At 37.0% G+C, this 22,053-nt stretch overlaps 3 protein-coding genes across 3 annotated transcripts; all 3 read right to left on the bottom strand.

Annotated features, from left to right (window-relative positions):
• Positions 1 to 4,429: 4,429 nt before the first annotated feature.
• LOC118242559 (olfactory receptor 52E8-like) lies at positions 4,430 to 6,960 on the bottom strand. Its single transcript, XM_035534334.1, has 2 exons — positions 6,035 to 6,960; positions 4,430 to 4,481 (listed from the first exon to the last, which is right to left on the bottom strand). The coding sequence occupies exons 1-2, from the start codon at positions 6,958 to 6,960 to the stop codon at positions 4,430 to 4,432; spliced, it is 978 nt and encodes a 325-aa protein (XP_035390227.1).
• Positions 6,961 to 13,027: 6,067 nt separating this feature from the next.
• On the bottom strand, positions 13,028 to 14,219 carry LOC113568787 (olfactory receptor 2AT4-like). The gene has a single exon (XM_026996945.3). It carries the CDS (start codon positions 14,217 to 14,219, stop codon positions 13,254 to 13,256), a length of 966 nt encoding a protein of 321 aa, XP_026852746.2. The 3' UTR covers positions 13,028 to 13,253.
• A 3,891-nt stretch (positions 14,220 to 18,110) lies between these two features.
• On the bottom strand, positions 18,111 to 19,290 carry LOC118242560 (olfactory receptor 52E8-like). The gene has a single exon (XM_035534336.2). The coding sequence runs from the start codon at positions 19,065 to 19,067 to the stop codon at positions 18,111 to 18,113; it is 957 nt and encodes a 318-aa protein (XP_035390229.1). The 5' UTR covers positions 19,068 to 19,290.
• Positions 19,291 to 22,053: the final 2,763 nt, after the last annotated feature.

The following is a 22,053-nucleotide window of genomic DNA, read 5'->3' as shown; positions in this document are numbered from 1 at the left end:
GTAAGAGCTCATCTATAATTACTGTACATACATTACTATTTACTATTTAATACACAACTTTTATTTTTCAAAGCACAAATTAATAGTCATTATAAAGCCATAGTATATGCCCAGTAATATAGAACTAAGAGTAGTCAGAAGTAATCAGATGCTAAGTATTGTCTTGCCTTTGTTTGTTCAGCAGTATTTGTCATCTTTTAGAAGTCTTAGACATACAAAATTCTCAAAGCCACCCTCACAATACCCAACAAAAGATGAATCACATAAGCATCAGTTTATATATGGTTTTCCATTACACCTGAGTCCAGCTAGTTGATGTAATCTTAATATATGCTAATGCAGCAATACTTGATGTCATATGATCTGATGTTTTTTGTTTTGTTTTTGTGGCTTGCCCTCATTTAAAATCAAGCATAGCGGTAGTTTTCCCTAAAGGACACTAAAGCATACATATCCAGCTATCTCCATGTCTTGGGGTGTCTGAAGACACACTTGTGAAGACATATTAATACATCTTGTGGCTTATCTTAAGAAAGTTTTAATTAAGTATGCATATCATTTAAATATTTATATAATATTCCTTTAAATAATATACAATATAGCAAGAACTCTAGTAAATAATTATATTCTAAATTTTATGTTATTATAACTACGGGTTTTAATAAAATGTTTAGTGTATTACATTACAAACATTACATATATGCATAAGACATAATGCACTGATAAAAAAAAAATCAGAAGTAATATAACATCTGTAATAATAATAATAATAATAATAAAAATCATCATTATCATCACCACCAGAAGAAGAAGAAGAAGAAGAAGAGGAAGAAGAAGAGGAAGAAGAGGTCCAGGTTTATATCCTTTGCACTCTTGTTGTTGTCAGTTATTGTTTGTCATCCTGTTCATGGAGTATTCATGTTAAGTTTCTCATGTCTCACTTTATTGAGTTCATGTCTTTGGTTTTGGTTTGTTTTCTTTCAGTTTGTTTTCCCTGTATGTCTGTTGTTACTGTTTTCTTTTGTTTGAATAAAATGTCCACATGGATTCTGCCTCACACCTCGCCTTCACTGTAACACAATAACCGACCCAAATAAAAGGATGCAGCAAGTAGACCTGGCTGTGATAGTTGAAGAGGCTTCCACATGGATTATCAGGCCTGCCAATACAGAGGATGAGTGCTTAGCCCAACTTCAGTCGTCAAGGTTGTTTATTGACTAAATGAATGGGTGCCTGAGAAAGAATACATCTGGTCTAGGTGAAAGGTTTGCATGTATTCAAGCGGATTTGACCAACCTTGCTCTAGCCTGACTGAAATTTCTTGATCCTGAGGACATCACCCCTCCTCCTTGGCAACCATTAGTGCACCATTAGACAACTTTTGTTACGTAAATGTGTGAGTGAGAGGCATCGAGGCTGCAGCTGTATCAATCTCTCTCTAGTACTTTATTGTTGTTAGTATAATTTCTTCATAAATACAAAGTTGTGTGTGTGTGTGTGTGTGTGTGTGTGTGTGTGTGTGTGTGTGTGTGTGTGTGTGTGTGTGAAATAATATTACAGCAGCAGTTTTTTTTATCAGGGTTATTAGTAGAAATCGTGCATGCACAAATTATAACTTGAAGCACTTAATGTTTTCTGCACAGTGTGTAATAATATGCGAGTCATGCAAAAATAAATATATAAGTGTAAGTGTTTAATAAAACATGGTTGTACAATACATATTTATTTTATAATAAGAGCAAAGAATGTTTCGTACTGTGCGGGATTCCAACCAAAGATTTAATATCCACCAAAATGATGCAGCAAATTTGCATATAAAACATTGCATATGAAACATGATAAACAGATTATCTTGCCTTGCAGCCATCACATTGGTTATTTTTGGTAATGTATGAGTTTTGTGTTCATGTGAGGGTTGGTGCTTTCAACAAAATATGTGTCATCAGCAAGACAATAGACACTAATTTCTTCACACCGGGGCAGTGGGCTAATAGGTTGGTTTGCCTTAGGAAAATTGTATTACCTTTAGACATTCTAGTGCTAGAGGAGCTAATTAGGGCTAGGTAATCCTCACTTTAATTTTTGCTGAAGCAGACTCTACTGATTAGTCACAGATAATATCTCAAAAACAGTTTGAACAGGTCACAGGGCAGGAGATAGTTAAGGGTCAATTATAGAATAGATAACAGTGATTTGGTATTCAAAATACCTTAGGGTGTGTTCAGACTTGGTAGGCAATCACAAACGCCCTGTTGGTACGCTCCGTTCAAATATACTAGATAAACTTACCATGACCCTATGAGCAAGACATTTTTAGTTTGTTTACAGACAGACTCTGGTGCGATCACAAAAATGACTGCAACCATCAAACCACCAAAGTGCTCTCTAACCACCAAAGTAGGAAAATAATTTTTAATGTTTGGTGAAATGCCCAGAATTCTATACTGATGTAAATAAGACTCAGGCTTCTTCTTGTCTGTATATAGAGGGAATGAGTCACCCCACCCTGTATGGATGCCAACATTGTGCAAATTAATGGTATAAATGAAACATTGTCTAAGAAAGCCAGATCCCCTCTGTTTTTGGCATCGATCAGAACAAGTTCTTCATACTGAACCTATGGGCAGTTTGTTGGCATTTACTGCGTAAAAACATCTCTTTTGCGATAGAACATGGAAAGTTACATTTTGTTGCTCAAATATATAGGTAATTATTTCGCTTATACATCATATTTGTCCATAAATAAACATGATATGTGACTGAGCTCTCCAAATACATACTGGAATTGAAGGGTGTTTGTTCCTTTTTAATTTCAGAAATGTTTTAGCTGTTTGCCTGAAGGATACAATTATATACAGTTGACTCAACTTGGCAGGTAATTGTTTAGTTTTTGATTGAGAATAACTAGCTGTTTTAAATCATGAAAATGAGCTGAAGAAATCCTGTGTGAACATTAATCCTCTCGTCTGATCCTCTGTAATCTAATTATGGTAATAGAATTACAATGATATTCCAGCTCATATCAGACCAACCTCTGAACTGAGCTCTCTTTTATTGTCTTTGGAGGTCCTCCACGGTATTCAAACTTATGAACCGTAAGTGTAAACTTTTTTCCACACCTGATCAGATCATGATGTTTCATGTTGGGACAAAGTACAAGCAAATGAGTTTCCTAACTTCATTTTATATTGATGGACATTGCCTCAATGGCATTTCTGTTTGCAAATGAAGTTAGGAAACCCAAAGAAAAAGAACTGATCTACACTTTTGGAACTGTAAAATACCATTGAATGAATGCCAGATTTTAAGCATATACTTTTTTTTCCTAATATAAACTGGTTTCTGCTCCTAGATTTCAGAAGCACTTTGCTTGCATAGCTGATGAAGGACGTCAATTCGAAATGTGCTGTTTGTCAGGAAACCTCGTGTACTTCACTACAATTTTGAATATCTCTACATCTTTTACTACTGTTCAAATGTCTTTAGGCCACCTTTAGATTTTTGTATAAGCAATGGTATAATTTCAGTCTCTTTATTAGAATGCAAGTACAGGAAAGTACAAGAAGTGTATATTAAATTTAATTAAAAAAAACATCTTAAAAACAGCTTCTGTAGGCTACAGTGGTAAGTATTTAGTGTGACCTCCTACTGCACTTGAGCAACAGCAGGAACCTGGGTCTTTTAAATCTGAATGCATTGGAACCCTAATCATTGTAATAGACCTATTAGATCTATTGCACCAGGTTTATGCAAGACATGCTTCAGCATTACATACATGTTATTTGAGTTTAATGAATTGGAAGCTTAGTAAATAAGTATATATAAGTATTTAAGTATATACAAGACCAAATTTTGTGTACATATTTCCGGTATTTTCTGTTTGTAATATGTGATAAATAATTATATATGGTCATTATACCACTGATAAAACAACAAATCTAATAATGGCCTAAGATGTTTTCACAGTACTGTATACATATACAGCTGTTTATATATTTAAAGATTTGTATGTACATGACTCTTTTTTTTCTTATCAAAATTTTCTTTACCTCTATTGATCTCAAAGTATAAATTAGAGGGTTGAACATCAGAGGTAGGAGGCTATACAACATGACAATTTTAGCATTAAAACTGATAGCAACATTGGCAGACAAATAATTCAAACACCTAGGAATGAAGAAGAATAAATAAATTGCTTTTAAAATACATTTTTGAAATTGTACTTTTCAAAGTTGTTCTATACGATGAGAAAGTCCAGCAGTGCTTATCTTTGTCCTCAAGTTTGGGAAGGTTGTCAAACTGCCCACACATCGAAAGTAAGGCCTAACTTTAACTTGCACTGAAGCAGACCATATGTACTGATTGGTCCCAGTCAATATCTCAAAAACATTTCCAACAGACCACAGGGCAAGAGATAGGTATGGGTCAATTATAGGTACCAGTTGGTCAACTGTCGGTTTTCCACCCCCACTTCTGTTCTTCCACCAGTCATGGACGGTAGGGTCATGTAAAGTTTTGGTAGTTTTAAAATGAACCCTTGTGTGATTGGCCTGTTGGTATGCTCCATTCAAATATACTAAATAAACATACCATGACCCTTTGGGCAGGTCAGTTTCAGTCTGATTACAAACTCTTGTGCCAACACAGGAATGACTGTAACCATCAAACCACCAAAGCGCTCTCTAACGACCTACGTGGGGAAATAATTGCTAATGTTTGGCTGCCAACATTACAATTGTGAAAATTAGTGGTATAAATGAGACCGCGTCTAATAAAACCACTTACCTGCTAGATAACCTATACTATATCATTGACAAGGCCCTTTCATGCAGAATGACCAATCCCTCCACAAGTGTAAACATCCCAAACACATGTAGTTAGTTTTGGCAATGATCAGAACAAGTTCTTCATTCTGAAACTGTGAGTGGTTTTATTGGGATATTCTGCCTAAGTACATCTCTTTGATGACAGCACATTAAAGTGCTTATATTTTTTAAATACATTTTATTGCTCAAACGTGTAGGTATCTGTTCATCGTATATAACATACTTCCATCATAGATAAACATGATATATGTCTGAACTCTTAAAATGCATACTGGAATTGAAGGGAGTTTGTTGCTTTTTCTTTTCAGCAATTTCAGCTGTTTTCCTGCATGATAAAATGATATACAGCTGATGCAACTTGACAGGCAATTCTTTAGTTCTTGATTGAGATAACAAGCTGTGTTAAAGCATGAAAATGTCCTAGGATCTGAAAACATCCTGTGTGAAGATCCATCATCTAATCTGATCCTCTGTAATCTGATCATGGCAACAAATCCTCAGTGATATTTCTGTTAATTCAGAGCAGCCTCTGCACTAAGATCTCTTTTATGGTTTTTGGATTTCCTCAACAGTATTCTGACTTATGAACTCTAAGTATATATTTTTTTCAACACTACGCTGAGATCTGATCACATCACAGTGCACTTTTTAACAGGATGCATTAATTTAACTGCCAGGCATATAATATATAGGATGTTTCATGTTTCAGACTCAGGTCTAATAGACGTAGCATTCAGTGACATATCTGCTTGCAAATGAAGTTAGGAAGCTCGAAGAAAATAACTAATCTAAAGTTTCAGAAGTTGTGTAGAATGAATATTATGTGTTAAACATCTGTTTTTTTTCCTCTAAAATAAACTGCTTTCTCCTAGAAATATCGAAGTACTTTCTTTGCACAGCTGATAAAAGACATGTGTTGGAAGCATCCTTTTTCTCTGGAAACCTGTGTACTTCCCTGCAATTATGAATATCTTACTAAAGTACACATAAATTACTCACCAGGAATCTTCATCACACACACACACACACACACACACACACACACACACACACACACACACACACTCACACACTATATATATATATATATATATATATATATATATATATATATATATATATATATATATATATATTTTATTTTTTATTTATTTTTTTTTTTTTTATTATTTTTTTTTTTTTAAACATTTGTATGTTCATGATTCTTTTGGAAATTTCTTATCAAAATTTTCTTTATCTCTGTTGTTTTCAAACTATAAATTAAAGGGTTTAACATCGGAGGTAGGAGGCTATACAACATGACAATGCATATTTGCAAATCAGCATTAAAACTGATACCAATATTGGCAGACAAATAAGTAAAACACCTAGGAATGAAGAAGAGGGTGATTATGATGAGCTGAGAACTACAGGTGGAGAGAGTCTTCAGCCGACCCCGAGTGCTTGAGATTTGCAGAACTGCAACAATAATGCAGCCATAAGAAAACACAATGATGCCGAGAGATCCCAGCAGTATTACCATGGCAAAAACAAATGCTGGAAAACTATATGGAGCCCTGTCAATGCATGCAAGTCTCGTAACAGATATATGATCACAGTAGCAGTGTAAAATAGTGTTGGCTCCACAGTAAGGGAGGGGGAAAGCTTGAATAGCCATCCTTAGAATGCTAGTATGAGCCACTATCCAAGCCACTAGGCTCAGAATTAATACATTTCTGTTTGTCATAATACTGTGGTACCGAAGTGGGTAACAAACCGCTACATATCGATCTATAGCCATTAGTGCCAGTATGTATGAATCGACTGTGCTGAAATAATGCACTAAATACATTTGAACAAAACAACCTACAAATGAAATATTCCCAGCTTGAAACCAATACTTGGCAATTATCTTTGGTAATGTGGTTGTACTGAACAGAACATCAGATATAACAAGATTTACAAAAATATAATACATAGGTTTATGGAGAGTTTTTTCTGTTGAAAACAAAACAACAAATATTCCATTCCCTATCAAGGTGCACATATAAACAAAGAACATAACTACAGAAACAAAGCCATAGTAGTTAGGGTGAAGTCCAGGAAAACCAACAATTAAAAAATCCTTCACAAAAGTCATGTTTTCCTCCAACATAATGGTTTGATGTCTTTAAAGTAAAAAATGCAACTTCAGGTCTACAGGATCAAAAGTAGAGCAACACAATGGAATTTAATGCATACTGTATTAAAACATTGCCTGTTGTTACTTAGAGTTCATTATGTTACTTTCTTAATTCAAAATAGATCATAATAATTACAAATTACATACCATTGACATAAAAATGTTCAGACAGTATATACTCCCTCTTTACCTAGATCACTCCTTAGCAATGGTGGAATGAACTGGCATAGCTTTTTAGCAACTATTGGATTTACGCTGTCTCACAGTTCATTTATATTGGTCACATTATCTCACATGACCAAGAAGGGAAAATAAAAACAATTTTGCACAACATCTCCAGAGACGTATATAAGAAGCAACATTTAATGGTTAAAATCTCTGGCTGAGAAATGTCACTTTGCGTTTTTAGAAATATTATCCATTTCCTTATAGATCAGCCACACTATTTTTTAACATAGCAGCTAACTGAACACTAAAACTGAGAGTTCTTGCACTTTCAGTGCCAAGTTGTCAACTCCCAAATATGTTCCTTGAAAGATAAGCTTTTTTTTTTTTTTTTACCAAACACCATAATTCTTCTTCTGCTCTACCATAAAATACCATAAAATATAGGAATGTGTAACAATTAATCTTCCTCTTCTAGTTATCACACAAACACTTTGCAAGTTGTTTTAAACAAGCTTTCAACAAACCTCCAACAATTATATTTGGAATTCATTTTAGTTTTTGATTCGCCATATCATATTCCATACCTGCTGAGTCAATAGCACACTGAAATCTACAAGCAACACACTGGATCAATAAAAGGCCCTAGTGTATGGTAATGTTAGATGCTCATTCAGTTATTACATAGTGTATTTACTTGCTAAACGGCTTTTCTAAAATTTCTAGATTTGCATTTGCTAAATGCAAATCTAGACATATTGAATTCTCATGAGTTCTGCAGTGACATACTGAGACACTGGAATGTTCTTGACTCAGTTTAATGCTTTGTGTGCACTCTTTTCTAATGGTATTTTACATCTGATTTTTTCAATCTTATCTACAGTCGAGTTTGTTTTTAAGACTTGTTCTCAGTGAGATAAACCTTTCTGTAGTTTATCTCGGATAGTCTGCAGCCATTCTCCAGTGACTTCTATTGCAGCAGTGACATTTTGGTGCAGGGAATTGAACTTGATGCACTCAGAGTTCATTTACCCAGTGCATGCTATATGACCAAAATACATTACACCTACACCTTGTGACATCGCATTCAAAATCCATATGCATTAATATGGAGTTTGTCTCCCTTTTGCATCTATAACAGGTTCCATTCTTCTGAAAAAGTTTTCCACAAGATTTAGGACTCTATGCCTGTAAAAATTTTTGTCCATTCATCCAGAAGAGCATTTGTGAGGTTACACACCAATGTTGATTGAGATGTCCTTGCTCACAGTCTCCATTCTTGTTCATCCCAAACATGTTTGATGTGGTCGATGTCAGGGTTCTGTGTGCGCCAGTCAAGTTATTCCACACTAAACTCACCCGACCATGACTTTATGGACCTTGCTTTGTGCACTGGGGCAAAGTCATGCTAGAACTGAAAAGGGCCTTCCCCATATAATTCCTACAAAGTTGGAAGCATACAGTTATCCAAAATGTCTTGGTATGCTGAAGCATCAAGGTTTCCCTTCACTGGAACTAAGGTGCCTTTGCCAACTTTTGAAAAACATCCCTATAGCATTATTCCTCCTCCACCAAACTTTACAGTTGGCACAATGCAATCAGGCAGGTAACATTCTCATGGCATTCACCAAACCCAGATTCATTCATCAAACTACCAGATAGAGAATCATGATTCATCACTCCACACAATACAGTTCTTCTGCTCCAGAGTTAAGTGGCCAAATGCTTTATACAACTCCATCTGATGCTTGGCATTGTACTAGTGATGTAAGGCTTGCATTCAGCTTTTCATGGAAACCTATACCATGAAGCTCCTGTTCTTCTGCTGATGTTAATACCAGAGGAGGTTTGGAACTCTGCATATATTGAGTCAGTGGAATGTTGGTGACTTGTGCCTCAGACCTTGCTCTGTAACTTTATGTGGCCTGCATTTCATGGCTGAGTTGCCCAGGTTCCAAAAAGCTGCAAAATTTTAAATAATACAACTTTCAGTTGATTATGGAATATCTAAGAGGGAAGAAATTTCACAAAGTGGCTTGTAACGGTAGCATCCTGTTACAGTACCATGGTCAAATTTAGTGAGCTCTTCAGATTGACCCATTCTTTCACAAATGTTTGTAAAGACTACGTGGCTAGCTGTTTTATTTTATACTACTGTTGCAATGAGCTTGAATGAAACACCTGACTTTAATGATACAGTGTATTTCTGAGTTCAGATAATATTACTTGGATTGTGACAGGTGTGGATTGAGCTAAGATACCTATTAGCAGGGTATTGTTTATTTTAGGCAATGACCTTGCTGGTGGAGAGATATTTACACTGCCAGACATTGTAAATGAACACACTGAATTCTGCTTATGCTCCCATTGAAGAATTACTCTGTTTCCTGTTTGTAGAGGTCTCACATTTATCATTAGCTCAAGAACACTGATTATATAGCCAACTGGGGATTAGAAAGACACTTCAGCATGTCTTAAAAATTGTGGCCTTCCATTAAGTCTGATTTGTGTTGCACCTGTCAGCTTGTTGGAAAGGCAAACTAGGTCATTCCTTCTGCTCCTCTTTGTTCCATAGTTGCAATAAGAGAACTGTTTGAAAATCTTTGTGTTCCCATAGGAACTAAGGATACCTTGTCCAAAGCTGTACTATACTGACTCTTATGTGATCTGCCCCAAGGCTTCCTGAAGCCACTCAAATTCCTTGAAATCAAAATCAGCAACTAAGCCTCTCATCAAATTTTGTACTCTGTTTGGGCTGACCAAACAAATTCAGTCTAATTCAGTCTGATCCAGGTTCGAATTTTATGTACAGACTTTTCTCTCAACACATCAGCTCTGTGTTGGCATACAATGACTTTGCAATTTGCACTGAGAAAGATCCAGGAAAGAACAGTAGGAAGCTTCACAGGAGAAGAATATTCCTTGAGAACCTGGGAAAATATCTTGATATCCCCTATACATAGAGGAGACAGAACCTTCCCTATCCTTTGCGACCATTGTGAGCGCATTTGAGATGGAAGAATCTAGGCCTACTCTGCTGAGGGCACAGCAAAGGGAAACAAATGAAAGAGGTGGCAAACCTGCCCTTATAAGAAAGACACTAAGACTATTACAAACTAACTACAAATGTTTCATATATATATATATATATATATATATATATATATATCAAATGTAAAAATGTAGTGTAAAAAGTCCCAAAGACAGACCTAGACAGACCCCAGCATGTTAACTGCAATTTTATAAGGATCTGAAAAGTTATGGTATTATATTTCTACATCCAAATTAACCCATATAATTCTCTAAAATGAGTGTTTTAATGAAGAAGTATGTCCAATGTTAAGGTAAACAAGATCATTATTAATCAGTTTACTAATCAGCTTGACACTCTTATGAGTCAACTCCACATCAGTGGAAACCCACTCATTCTCCATGGTGACTCCAACATTACACCAGACAAACCAGTCATCAGACAAACCAGTCATCTTGCTTCCTTCATATTATTCTTATTTGACCTCACCTGCAACCAGTTTCCACCGACTTACGTAATAGGCAACATTCTGGACATTCAGCTGGACCACTCCAGTACTGGACATCACAGTCACCCTCCCCCACCTCTCAAAACATCACTTTCATCTGTCTCTCCTGACTCTCCATGTTGACACCTCTACTACTTGTTCTTCCTCCTTCTGCTGCAACCTGTGCTCCATTCCTCCCTCTACCCTTTTGCTTCTACTGTCTTGATTACCCTTCCTCATGCTGGATCTTTTTCTTCTCTCTCCCTGGATACAGCTACTAAAACTTTCCTCTCCCCACTCTCCTCATCAGTTAACATGCTGTGCCCTCTCTCAGAAGTAATGCACTGTAACAGGGGAGAACTGTAAACTGCTGAGCAATGGTAGGGGAAAATTCTCACCTAGATTCAGACCTCCACTCATACCAATCCTTCCAACTTCTCACTGGAAGTAATATCTGCAAAATCATTCTTCTGCAGAGCTCTTCACTATTTCGCTATTTTCTCATTTCTCCTCAAACCGCCCCCTTCCCCTTCTCCCTCCTCTCTTACTTCAGAGGATTTCATCAACTTCTTTGAAGAGAAGGTTACAAGTCTTCTTTGGGTATGTTTGCTGTACACATGAAAAAGGGGGCTTTCACACATGAAAATAGTTTTCCTTTTAAGAACAGTTTAATGCTGCTTGTTATGTCAGCAATCCAGGAACCTGGTGCTGGACACTAGCAATGAGGGATTCTGTCAAGTAGATGAAGTTTGCTTTCCAGGCCTGGCTAGGCTTGGATAACTCCTGATTCAGCTGAAGGGTACTGGACAGCAAAGGTTTGTTGCTTTTGGATGCTTGGAAATTTAGAGAGGCCATGGAGAATGACTTTTTGGTGGCTTCAAAGAGGTTCTAGAAAACACTTTGACAACTTAGAAGGAGAAGGAGGGACATCATCCAAGCCATGCTCAACAATGGTGAAGCTCTGAATTTGACAGAGAATATTGTTGGGCATTATAAGGAACACTCTGAGAAATTTCTTAAGAAACATGCATCCTATGCAGGAGTTAGAACAAGAGGCTACTGTGAGAGAGGAGTCATATTCCATTTCCCTGACACTAAGATAATAGGAAAGCTCTACAGTGGCAAAGCAGCAGGGGCAGATGACCTTGGCCTGAAATTGATGAAAGTCCTGGATATTGGGAGACTGTCTTGTATGACATGCACTTCCAATATCTCATTGACCTCAGAAACTGCATGGTGATCCCAGTTTTGAAGAATGTAGTCCATAAAATCTGTGCAAACTATAGAGATATCACATTTCTCTCTCGAATAGTCTGTGAAAGGACATTTCATCTGATTTATTAGCCTCAGATTCATGAGAAAAAATGCAGATTCTATCCTGACTGTGGAACAGTGGCCAGCTCTTTATCCTCTCCCAAGTAGTTTAGGATGCATGAGAGTTTGTTACTCCAGTATACACGTTTTGTGGATCCTGGAACATCTGGGGATTCCACAGGAGCTGCTGTAGGAGGTGGCTGAGGACTGAGACACTTGGGATTCTTTGATTATCTTGCAGCCACTGCAGCCATGAAATGGACTGAATAAGAAGAATAAGAACTGAATAATAATAATAAGATGATGATGATTATGATGATAGACTAAGGGCCTAGTGATCATTTCCTTGTGCATTTAAAGAAATAAACATCGAAAACATAATGTTAGTAGTTTGCAATCTGAATAAACAAGCAAAACCTTTATTTTTCATTTTATTTGACATTAGCTTGCTACAGTGACGTTCAGTAACGGTAGAAAAACTGTTGACCATTAAATGACTTCAGAAAGGGGCATGTTTTCAGCTGGTATCACGGTCAATTTCTGAACCCTGAGCCTCAAGATGAGAAAAGATGAGAGAAGGAAGATTGCACACATTGTAGTGTCACTCTGACTGGCTGGTGCTAATTTTACATTTAATACTACTAGCCAACAATGAAGATAATGTTGAGCACTTTTACTTACCATAATAGGTGAAACCTATTATATTTTCTGTAATAGCAACAAAACGTAACCACTGGTATATTTTATTATACTCAGCATGCCTAACAAGCTTTCTAGTTTAAAGATAAGATAACTAACAATAGAAACAACACTTTTTAAGTTGTATTTTCAACATTTTATAGTACAATATTTTGACATTCTTTCTTGGGTATTGTATATGCAACTTTGAGTAATAATAAGGCAATTATATTCAATTTTTATATGTAGAAGTTCCTTGAGACTGCAACTTAATCTTGCTTTCCTATCTGAGATTCAATACTAACTGTGTTCTTTTGAAACCCTAAAAACTGGGAATAAACTTATTATTTTAAGCTGTATTTGCTTTTAATTGTTAGAGTGTACAAAAACAGTGTACAGAAAACATTTTGTTTTTACACTTTTTACAGAAACATTTTCTTTTCTGTTTGAAGGTTCTTTCAGTATTGACAGTGCAAAAATCACAATACTAAGAGGAAGAGAATTTAACCAAGATTTTGATGTCAGATGTTAGAAAATTTCCACACGCACAAAATTTATGTTCATTGCAATTGTGTCCCAAAACCTTTTTTTTTAGTATAAAGGTTTCAGTTGATGATTGGTCCTAATCTTTCTTAATTTCATCATGAAAATATCTCGTATTAGCTTGGTTTGAAAGCAGAATATCACTGGATTGACAAGAGGAGGGAACAGACTATACCACATACATATCATAATGCGAGCACTAATGTTCATTTGAACCTTTATGTCAGTAATATAAGAGGTACACCGGGGAACATAGTAAATGCATATAGTAAGAAGCTGAAGGCTACATGTGGAGAATGTTTTGTATATTGTTTGTACATTGGATATTTTTAAAACAGTTATGATGATTGCTGTGTAGGAAAATATGATGAAAGCGAGGGGACCCATCAGCACTGTCATAGCCACACAAAAGAAAAGCAGCTTTGCATTCTTAGCATCAGTACAGGCTAGCTTACTCATGGAATTATGATCACAAAAACACTGTGCAATTACATTGGAGTCACAGTAGTGCTCAGCTATGGTTTGTATAACTATAGCTGTCAGCAGTGGGATTGGAAGCACCCAGGTCACTAGACATGCAATTGCTGTGGAATGGTTTGTAACAAGTGCAGGGTATCTGAGGGGGTTACATATGGCAATAAATCGATCAACAGTCATTAATAACAAAGTGAAAGTCGTGACAATCCCAAGATAATGGACAAAAAACATTTGTACAAAGCAAGCATGGAATGCAAGGGTTTCCTCTTTAAGCAAATATTTTGCAATGATTTTAGGCATTGTTGTGGTTCCAAAAGCAAAGTCCACCGCAGCAAGATTGCAGAAGATCAGGTAGCATGGTTTTTGAAGGCTCTTTTCATAAGACACAAATGCAATAATGAAAATATTTCCCCCTGCAAGTGTGAGATAAATGAAGAGAAGAAGGGTTCCAACTGCTGCATAATATTCTGGAAGGAGTCCTGGAAATCCAAGGAGGAAGAATTCTGTAATTCGTGTAGAATTGGCACGTTGATCCATAACTTTTGTCAGTGCTTCAAATCCACCTGATAATACACCTGATGAAACAAATGAAACACTGGGGTGTTTACTCTCTGCAATATAAAGTGAGAAACAGAATGATAAATTATATCTTCCAAGAACATTGAACAAACACATACAGATGAAATTGCTAATTCAAGTGTAAGAGCTCATCTATAATTACTGTACATACATTACTATTTACTATTTAATACACAACTTTTATTTTTCAAAGCACAAATTAATAGTCATTATAAAGCCATAATATATGCCCAGTAATATAGAACTAAGAGTAGTCAGAAGTAATCAGATGCTAAGTATTGTCTTGCCTTTGTTTGTTCAGCAGTATTTGTCGTCTTTTAGAAGTCTTAGACAGACAAAATTCTCAAAGCCACCCTCACAATACCCAACAAAAGATGAATCACATAAGCATCAGTTTATATATGGTTTTCCATTACACCTGAGTCCAGCTAGTTGATGTAATCTTAATATATGCTAATGCAGCAATACTTGATGTCATATGATCTGATGTTTTTTGTTTTGTTTTTGTGGCTTGCCCTCATTTAAAATCAAGCATAGCGGTAGTTTTCCCTAAAGGACACTAAAGCATACATATCCAGCTATCTCCATGTCTTGGGGTGTCTGAAGACACATTTGTGAAGACATATTAATACATCTTGTGGCTTATCTTAAGAAAGTTTTAATTAAGTATGCATATCATTTAAATATTTATATAATATTCCTTTAAATAATATACAATATAGCAAGAACTCTAGTAAATAATTATATTCTATAACCACGGGTTTTAATAAAATGTTTAGTGTATTACATTACAAACATTACATATATGCATAAGACATAATGCACTGATAAAAAAATAAATCAGAAGTAATATAACATCTGTAATAATAATAATAATCATCATCATCATCATCATAATCATCATCATCATCATCAGAAGAAGAAGAAGAAGAAGAAGAAGAAGAAGAAGAAGATGAAGAAGAAAAGAAGAGGAAGAAGAGGTCCAGGTTTATATCCTGTGCACTTTTGTTGTTGTCAGTGATTGTTTGTCATCCTGTTCATGGAGTATTCATGTTAAGTTTCTCATGTCTCACTTTATTGAGTTTATGTCTTTGGTTTTGGTTTGTTTTCTTTCAGTTTGTTTTCCCTGCATGTCTGCTGTTACTGTTATCTTTTGTTTGAATAAAATGTCCACATGGATCCTGCCTCACACCTCGCCTTCACTGTAACACAATAACCGACCCAAATAAAAGGATGCAGCAAGTAGACCTGGCTGTGATAGTTGAAGAGGCTTCCACATGGATTATCAGGCCTGCCAATACAGAGGATGAGTGCTTAGCCCAACTTCAGTCGGCAAGGTTGTTTATTGACAAAATGAATGGGTGCCTGAGAAAGAATATATCCGGTCTAGGTGAAAGGTTTGCATGTGTTCAAGCGGATTTGACCAACCTTGCTCTAGCCTGACTGAAATTTCTTGATCCTGAGGACATCACCCCTCCTCCTTGGCAACCATTAGTGCACCATTAGACAACTTTTGTTACGTAAATGTGTGAGTGAGAGGCATCGAGGCTGCAGCTGTATCAATCTCTCTCTATAGTACTTTATTGTTGTTAGTATTATTTCTTCATAAATACAAAGTTGTGCGTGTGCGTGTGTGTGTGTGTGTGTGTGTGTGTGTGTGAAATAATATTACAGCAGCAGTTTTGTTATCAGAGTTATTAGTAGAAATTATAACTTGAAGCACTTAATGTTTTCTGCACAGTGTGTAATAATATGCGAGTCATGCAAAAATAAATATATAAGTGTAAGTGTTTAATAAAACATGGTTGTACAATACATATTTATTTTATAATAAGAGCAAAGAATGTTTCGTACTGTGCGGGATTCCAACCAAAGATTTAATATCCACCAAAATGATGCAGCAAATTTGCATATAAAACATTGCATATGAAACATGATAAACAGATTATCTTGCCTTGCAGCCATCACATTGGTTATTTTCGGTAATGTATGAGTTTTGTGTTCATGTGAGGGTTGGTGCTTTCAACAAAATATGTGTCATCAGCAAGACAATAGACACTAATTTCTTCACACCGGGGGAGTGGGCTAATAGATGGTTGGTTTGCCTTAGGAAAATTGTATTACCTTTAGACATTCTAGTGCTAGAGGAGCTAATTAGGGCTAGGTAATCCTCACTTTAATTTTTGCTGAAGCAGACTCTACTGATTAGTCACAGTTAACATCTCAAAAACAGTTTGAACAGGTCACAGGGCAGGAGATAGTTAAGGGTCAATTATAGAATAGATAACAGTGATTTGGTATTCAAAATACCTTAGGGTGTGTTCAGACTTGGTAAGCAATCACAAACGCCCTGTTGGTATGCTCCATTCAAATATATTAGATAAACTTACCATGACCCTATGAGCAAGACATTTTTAGTTTGTTTACAGACAGACTCTGGTGCGATCACAAAAATGACTGCAACCATCAAACCACCAAAGTGCTCTCTAACCACCAAAGTAGGAAAATAATTTTTAATGTTTGGTGAAATGCCCAGAATTCTATACTGATGTAAATAAGACTCAGGCTTCCTCTTGTCTGTATATGGGAGAATGAGTCCTGCCACCCTGTATGGCTGCCAACATTACAAATGTGAAAATTAGTGGTATAAATGAGACCACGTCTAATAAAACCACTTACCTGCTAGATAACATATACTATATCATTGACAAGGCCCTTTCATGCAGAATGACCAATCCCTCCACAAGTGTAAACATCCCAAACACATGTAGTTAGTTTTGGCAATGATCAGAACAAGTTCTTCATTCTGAAACTGTGAGTGGTTTTATTGGGATATTCTGCCTAAGTACATCTCTTTGATGACAGCACATTAAAGTGCTTATATTTTTAAAATACATTTTATTGCTCAAACGTGTAGGTATCTGTTCATCTTATATAACATACTTCCATCATAGATAAACATGATATATGTCTGAACTCTTAAAATGCATACTGGAATTGAAGGGAGTTTGTTGCTTTTTCTGTTCAGCAATTTCAGCTGTTTTCCTGCAGGATAAAATGATATACAGTTGATGCAACTTGAGAGGCAATTCTTTAGTTCTTGATTGAGATAACAAGCTGTGTTAAAGCATGAAAATGTCCTAGGATCTGAACACATCCTATGTGAAGATCCATCATCTAATCTGATCCTCTGTAATCTGATCATGGCAACAAATCCTCAGTGATATTTCTGTTAATTCAGATTAGCCTCTGCACTAAGATCTTTTTTTATGGTTTTTGGATTTCCTCAACAGTATTCTGACTTATGAACTCTAAGTATAGATTTTTTTCAACACTAAGCTGAGATCTGATCACATCACAGTGCACTTTTTAACAGGATGCGTTAATTTAACTGCCAGGCATATAATATATAGGATGTTTCATGTTTCAGACTTAGGTCTAAGAGATGTAGCATTCAGTGACATATCTGCTTGCAAATAAAGTTAGGAAACTCAAAGAAAATAACTAATCTAAAGGTTCAGAACTTGTGTAGAAGGAATATTATGTTTTAAACATCTGTTTTTTTCCTCTAAAATAAACTGCTTTCTCCTAGAAATATCGAAGTACTTTCTTTGCACAGCTGATAAAAGACATGTGTTGGAAGCATCCTTTTTCTCTGGAAACCTGTGTACTTCCCTGCAATTTTGAATATCTTACTAAAGTACACATACATTACTCACCAGGAATCTTCTTCACACACACACACACACACACACACACACACACACACACACACACACACACACACACACACACATATATATATATATATATATATATATATATATATATATATATATATATATATATTTAAAAATTTGTATGTTCATGATTCTTTTGGAAATTTCTTATCAAAATTTTCTTTACCTCTGTTGTTTTCAAACTATAAATTAGAGGGTTGAACATTGGAGGTAGGAGGCTATACAACATGATAATGGATATTTGCAAATCAGTATTAAAACTGATACCAATATTGGCAGACAAATAAGTAAAACACCTAGGAATGAAGAAGAGGGAGATTATGATGAGCTGAGAGCTACAGGTGGAGAGAGTCTTCAGCCGACCCCGAGTGCTTGAGATTTGCAGAACTGCAACAATAATGCAGCCATAAGAAAACACAATGATGCCGAGAGATCCTAGCAGTATTACCATGGCAGAAGCAAATGCTGGAAAACTATATGGAGCCCTGTCAATGCATGCAAGTCTTGTAACAGATATATGATCACAGTAGCAGTGTAAAATAGTGTTGGCTCCACAGTAAGGGAGGGGGAAAGCTCGAATAGCCATCATTAGAACAAAACTATGAGCCACTAACCAAGCCACTAGGCTCAGAATTAATACATTTCTGTTTGTCATAATACTGTGGTACCGAAGTGGGTAACAAACCACTACATATCGATCTATAGCCATTAATGCCAGTATGTATGAATCGACTGTGCTGAAATAATGCACTAAATACATTTGAATAAAACAACCTACAAATGAAATAGTCCCAGCTTGAAACCAGTACTTGGCAATTATCTTTGGTAATGTGGTTGTACTGAACAGAACATCAGATATAACAAGATTTACAAAAATATAATACATAGGTTTATGGAGGGTTTTTTCTGTTGCAAAAAATAGAACAAATATTCCATTCCCCATCAAGGTGCACATATAAACAAAGAACATAACTACAGAAACAAGGCCATAGTAGTTAGGCTGAAGTCCAGGAAAACCAACAATTAAAAAATCCTTCACAAAAGTCACGTTTTCCTCCCACATCATGGGTTGACGTCCTTAAAGTGAAAAATATAATTTCAGGTCTAATGGAGAAAAAGTAGAGCAACACAATGTAATGTAATGCACACTGTGTATTAAAACATTGCCTGTTGTTAATTACTGTTCATTTTGTTACACTTTCTTAATTCAAAATACATCATAATAATTACAAATTACTTGTCATTGACATAAAAATGTTCAGACAGTATATGCTCCCTCTTTACCTAGATCACTCCTTAGCAATGGTGGAATGAACTGGTGGGTTTATGGTGTCTCACAATTCATTTATATTTGTCATGTAATCTCACATGACCAGGAAGTGAAAATGAAAACAATTTTGCACAACATCTCCAGAAACGTATATAAGAAGCAACATTTAATGGTTAAAATATCTGGGTGAGAAATGTCACTTTGTGTTTTTACAAATATTATCCATTTCTTTATTCAAGTTTCAAGTTTGGTTTATTCATCACATACATAGTCATACACAATATAACTCGCAGTGAAATGGTGGAGAGTGCTCTGTCCAAACTGAGGAAAAGAAAACAGGGGTGCATAGAGAAATATATATATTCTCTATATGTGAAATATATATATGCAAGATAAATATATATATATTTTATGTATGTACAAAATATATTAACAATGTATGTACAATATATGTATATTATGATTATATACACAACATACAATGTATATGGTTGTGTATATATGTACACAATCTACAGAATGTACAGATCCATTTCGTATAATAACATATCTACAGTTGTTGTGTAACAAGGTAATTGAATATAAATATATATACAGATATACAGTTATGTTACATGGTGGTGGTGGTCCCCACAGTTTATCAGTTTCCCTGATTCAGGGCCCGAATGGCCTGTGGGAAGAAGCTCCTCTTCAGCCTCTCTGTCTTGGTCTTCAGGGAGCGAAAGCGCTTCCCTGACCTCAACAGAGAGAAGAGTCTATTGTTGGGATGGGTGGGGTCCTTCACAATTCTCCTGGCCTTGGTCTGGCACCGCTTGTAGTAGATGGTTTGCAGGTCAGGAACTTCCGTGTGAGTGATGCGCTCTGCTGAACGCACTACCCTTTGGAGTGCTTGTCTGTCCTGCTTGGTGCTATTCCCAAACCAGACTGTGATGTTCCCCATGAGGATGCTCTCGATAGTGCAGGTGTAGAAGTTCCGCAGTACTTTGGAGGGCAGTCTGAAGTCTCTTAGGCGTCTGAGGTGGTAAAGACGCTGACGAGCCTTCTTTGCCAGGGAGTTGGTATGGCAGGACCAGGACAGGTCCTGCGAGATGTGAACACCAAGGTACCTGAAACTATCTACTCTCTCCACCGTGGTTCCACTGATCCTCACAGGTTGGTAGTGCCGCTCCTGCTTCTTGCTGCAATCCACGATCAGCTCCTTTGTCTTACTGATGCTTAGGAGGAGATTATTTTCCTGGCACCAGTTTTCCAGGTGTTTAATCTCCTCCAGGTAGGCCCTCTCGTCATTGTCCGAGATCAGACCCATGACAACGGTGTCGTCAGCAAACTTGACAATGATGGTGGAGCTGGAAGTGGCTGTGCAGTCGTAGGTGTACAGTGAGTAGAGCAGGGGGCTTAGGACACAACCCTGAGGAGCTCCAGTGCTGAGGGTGAGGGTGGATGAGGCGCAGTTGCCCACCCGTACTGATTGTGGTCTGTCTGTTAGGAAGTTGGAGATCCAGTCACACAGGGATGTATGCAGTCCTAGATCCCCCAACTTAGTAGTGAGTAGGGAGGGGATGATAGTGTTAAATGCTGAACTGTAGTCGACAAATAACATTTTAATATAATTTCCCCTCCCTTCGTCCAGGTGAGTCAGTGTAGTGTGGAACAGATGTGCAATTGCATCGTCAGTGGAGCAGTTGTGGCGGTATGCAAACTGCAGTGGGTCCATGGAGGCTGGCAGTGAAGATGTGATGAAGTCTCTGACTAGCTTTTCAAAGCACTTCATCACGACTGATGTGAGGGCGACAGGACGGTAGTCATTGAGGTCGGAGGGTCGAGGTTTCTTCGGGACGGGGACGATGGTGGACCGCTTGAAGCTGGACGGGACGATTTATAGATCAACCACACAATATTTTTTAACTTATCTGCTAACTGAATACTAAAACTCAGTATTTCTGCCCTCTCAAAGCCTAGTTGTCAGCGCCCATATATGTTGCTTGTGAGATAAGCTTTGCTGACAATCGCAATAGCTCTCCTTCTGCTCTACCATAAAGTACCATAAAATATAAGAATGTGTCATGATGGCCATGCCTGTCCTAAAGCTAACACAGTTTTAAACACACAGCAAGTTGTTTTAAACAAGCTTTCATCCACAAAGAACACAAAAAACTCCAGCCAAAACCAACAAACACCCAAAAAGAAAGGAGGATGAGCCCCCAAAATCTGTTAGGACACCATCTAGGTAGTGTGGTCCCAACAGAGGTGATAGAGGTAGGAGGTGTATGAGGTATTGAAGTGTGCTCAGAGTACTGCCATGCCCTGCTCCCAAGAGGGTGCAACTACGCCTGCCACCCTGTCGCCTGACTTGCTGGCTGCTCTGTGCTCTACACTGCTGGCTGCCACATTTCCTGCTCTGTCTATTCTCTGGTTTACTGCTCACTTTCCCCCCCACCTCTTCCCTAGTTCCCTGCCTGTCCATCTGTACATGTTTGCTTGCCATGCTTGTTCCTGCCACCTCCTTTGTTTTTGTCTACCCCTGAACCTATCCATTCTTCCATTACTGGTTTTGTATTTAACCCAATCACAGTGTCAGTATCTGTTTCCATTGTTCTAACCCCCTTTGTCCCTGTGTTTGCCTTTGGTTCCGTCTCGATACCTGTGAGAATTTCTATTCCTGTCTCCAAGACTGTCACAGTCCCTGTTTCCATTTCCATGCCCCTACAGATACCTGTTCAGTTTCCTATACAGCCTTTTGTTCAACATGCTGTCCACTCTCCTCTTCAGTCTTGGGTCTCCG

The sequence above is a fragment of the Electrophorus electricus genome, chromosome 17 (genome assembly GCF_041902795.1).
Source record: "Electrophorus electricus isolate QZ-2024a chromosome 17, ASM4190279v1, whole genome shotgun sequence".
In the NCBI taxonomy this organism is placed as follows: Eukaryota; Metazoa; Chordata; class Actinopteri; order Gymnotiformes; family Gymnotidae; genus Electrophorus; species Electrophorus electricus.
Note: the sequence above shows the minus strand (reverse complement) of the source record. Positions and strands in the feature narration are given on the sequence as shown.

What these genes read in the sequence shown, in the direction of transcription:
- LOC118242559 (XM_035534334.1), bottom strand. Translation starts at nt 6,960, where the DNA reads ATGTTGGAGGAAAACATGACTTTTGTGAAGGATTTTTTAATTGTTGGT. An exon ending in ATTTTGATAAGAAATTTCCA is followed by an intron (nt 4,482 to 6,034) that starts AAAGAATCATGA and finishes CATGACTGGTGG; the next exon opens with AAGAACAGAAGTGGGGGTGG.
- LOC118242560 (XM_035534336.2), bottom strand. Translation starts at nt 19,067, where the DNA reads ATGATGTGGGAGGAAAACGTGACTTTTGTGAAGGATTTTTTAATTGTT.
- LOC113568787 (XM_026996945.3), bottom strand. Translation starts at nt 14,219, where the DNA reads ATGGATCAACGTGCCAATTCTACACGAATTACAGAATTCTTCCTCCTT.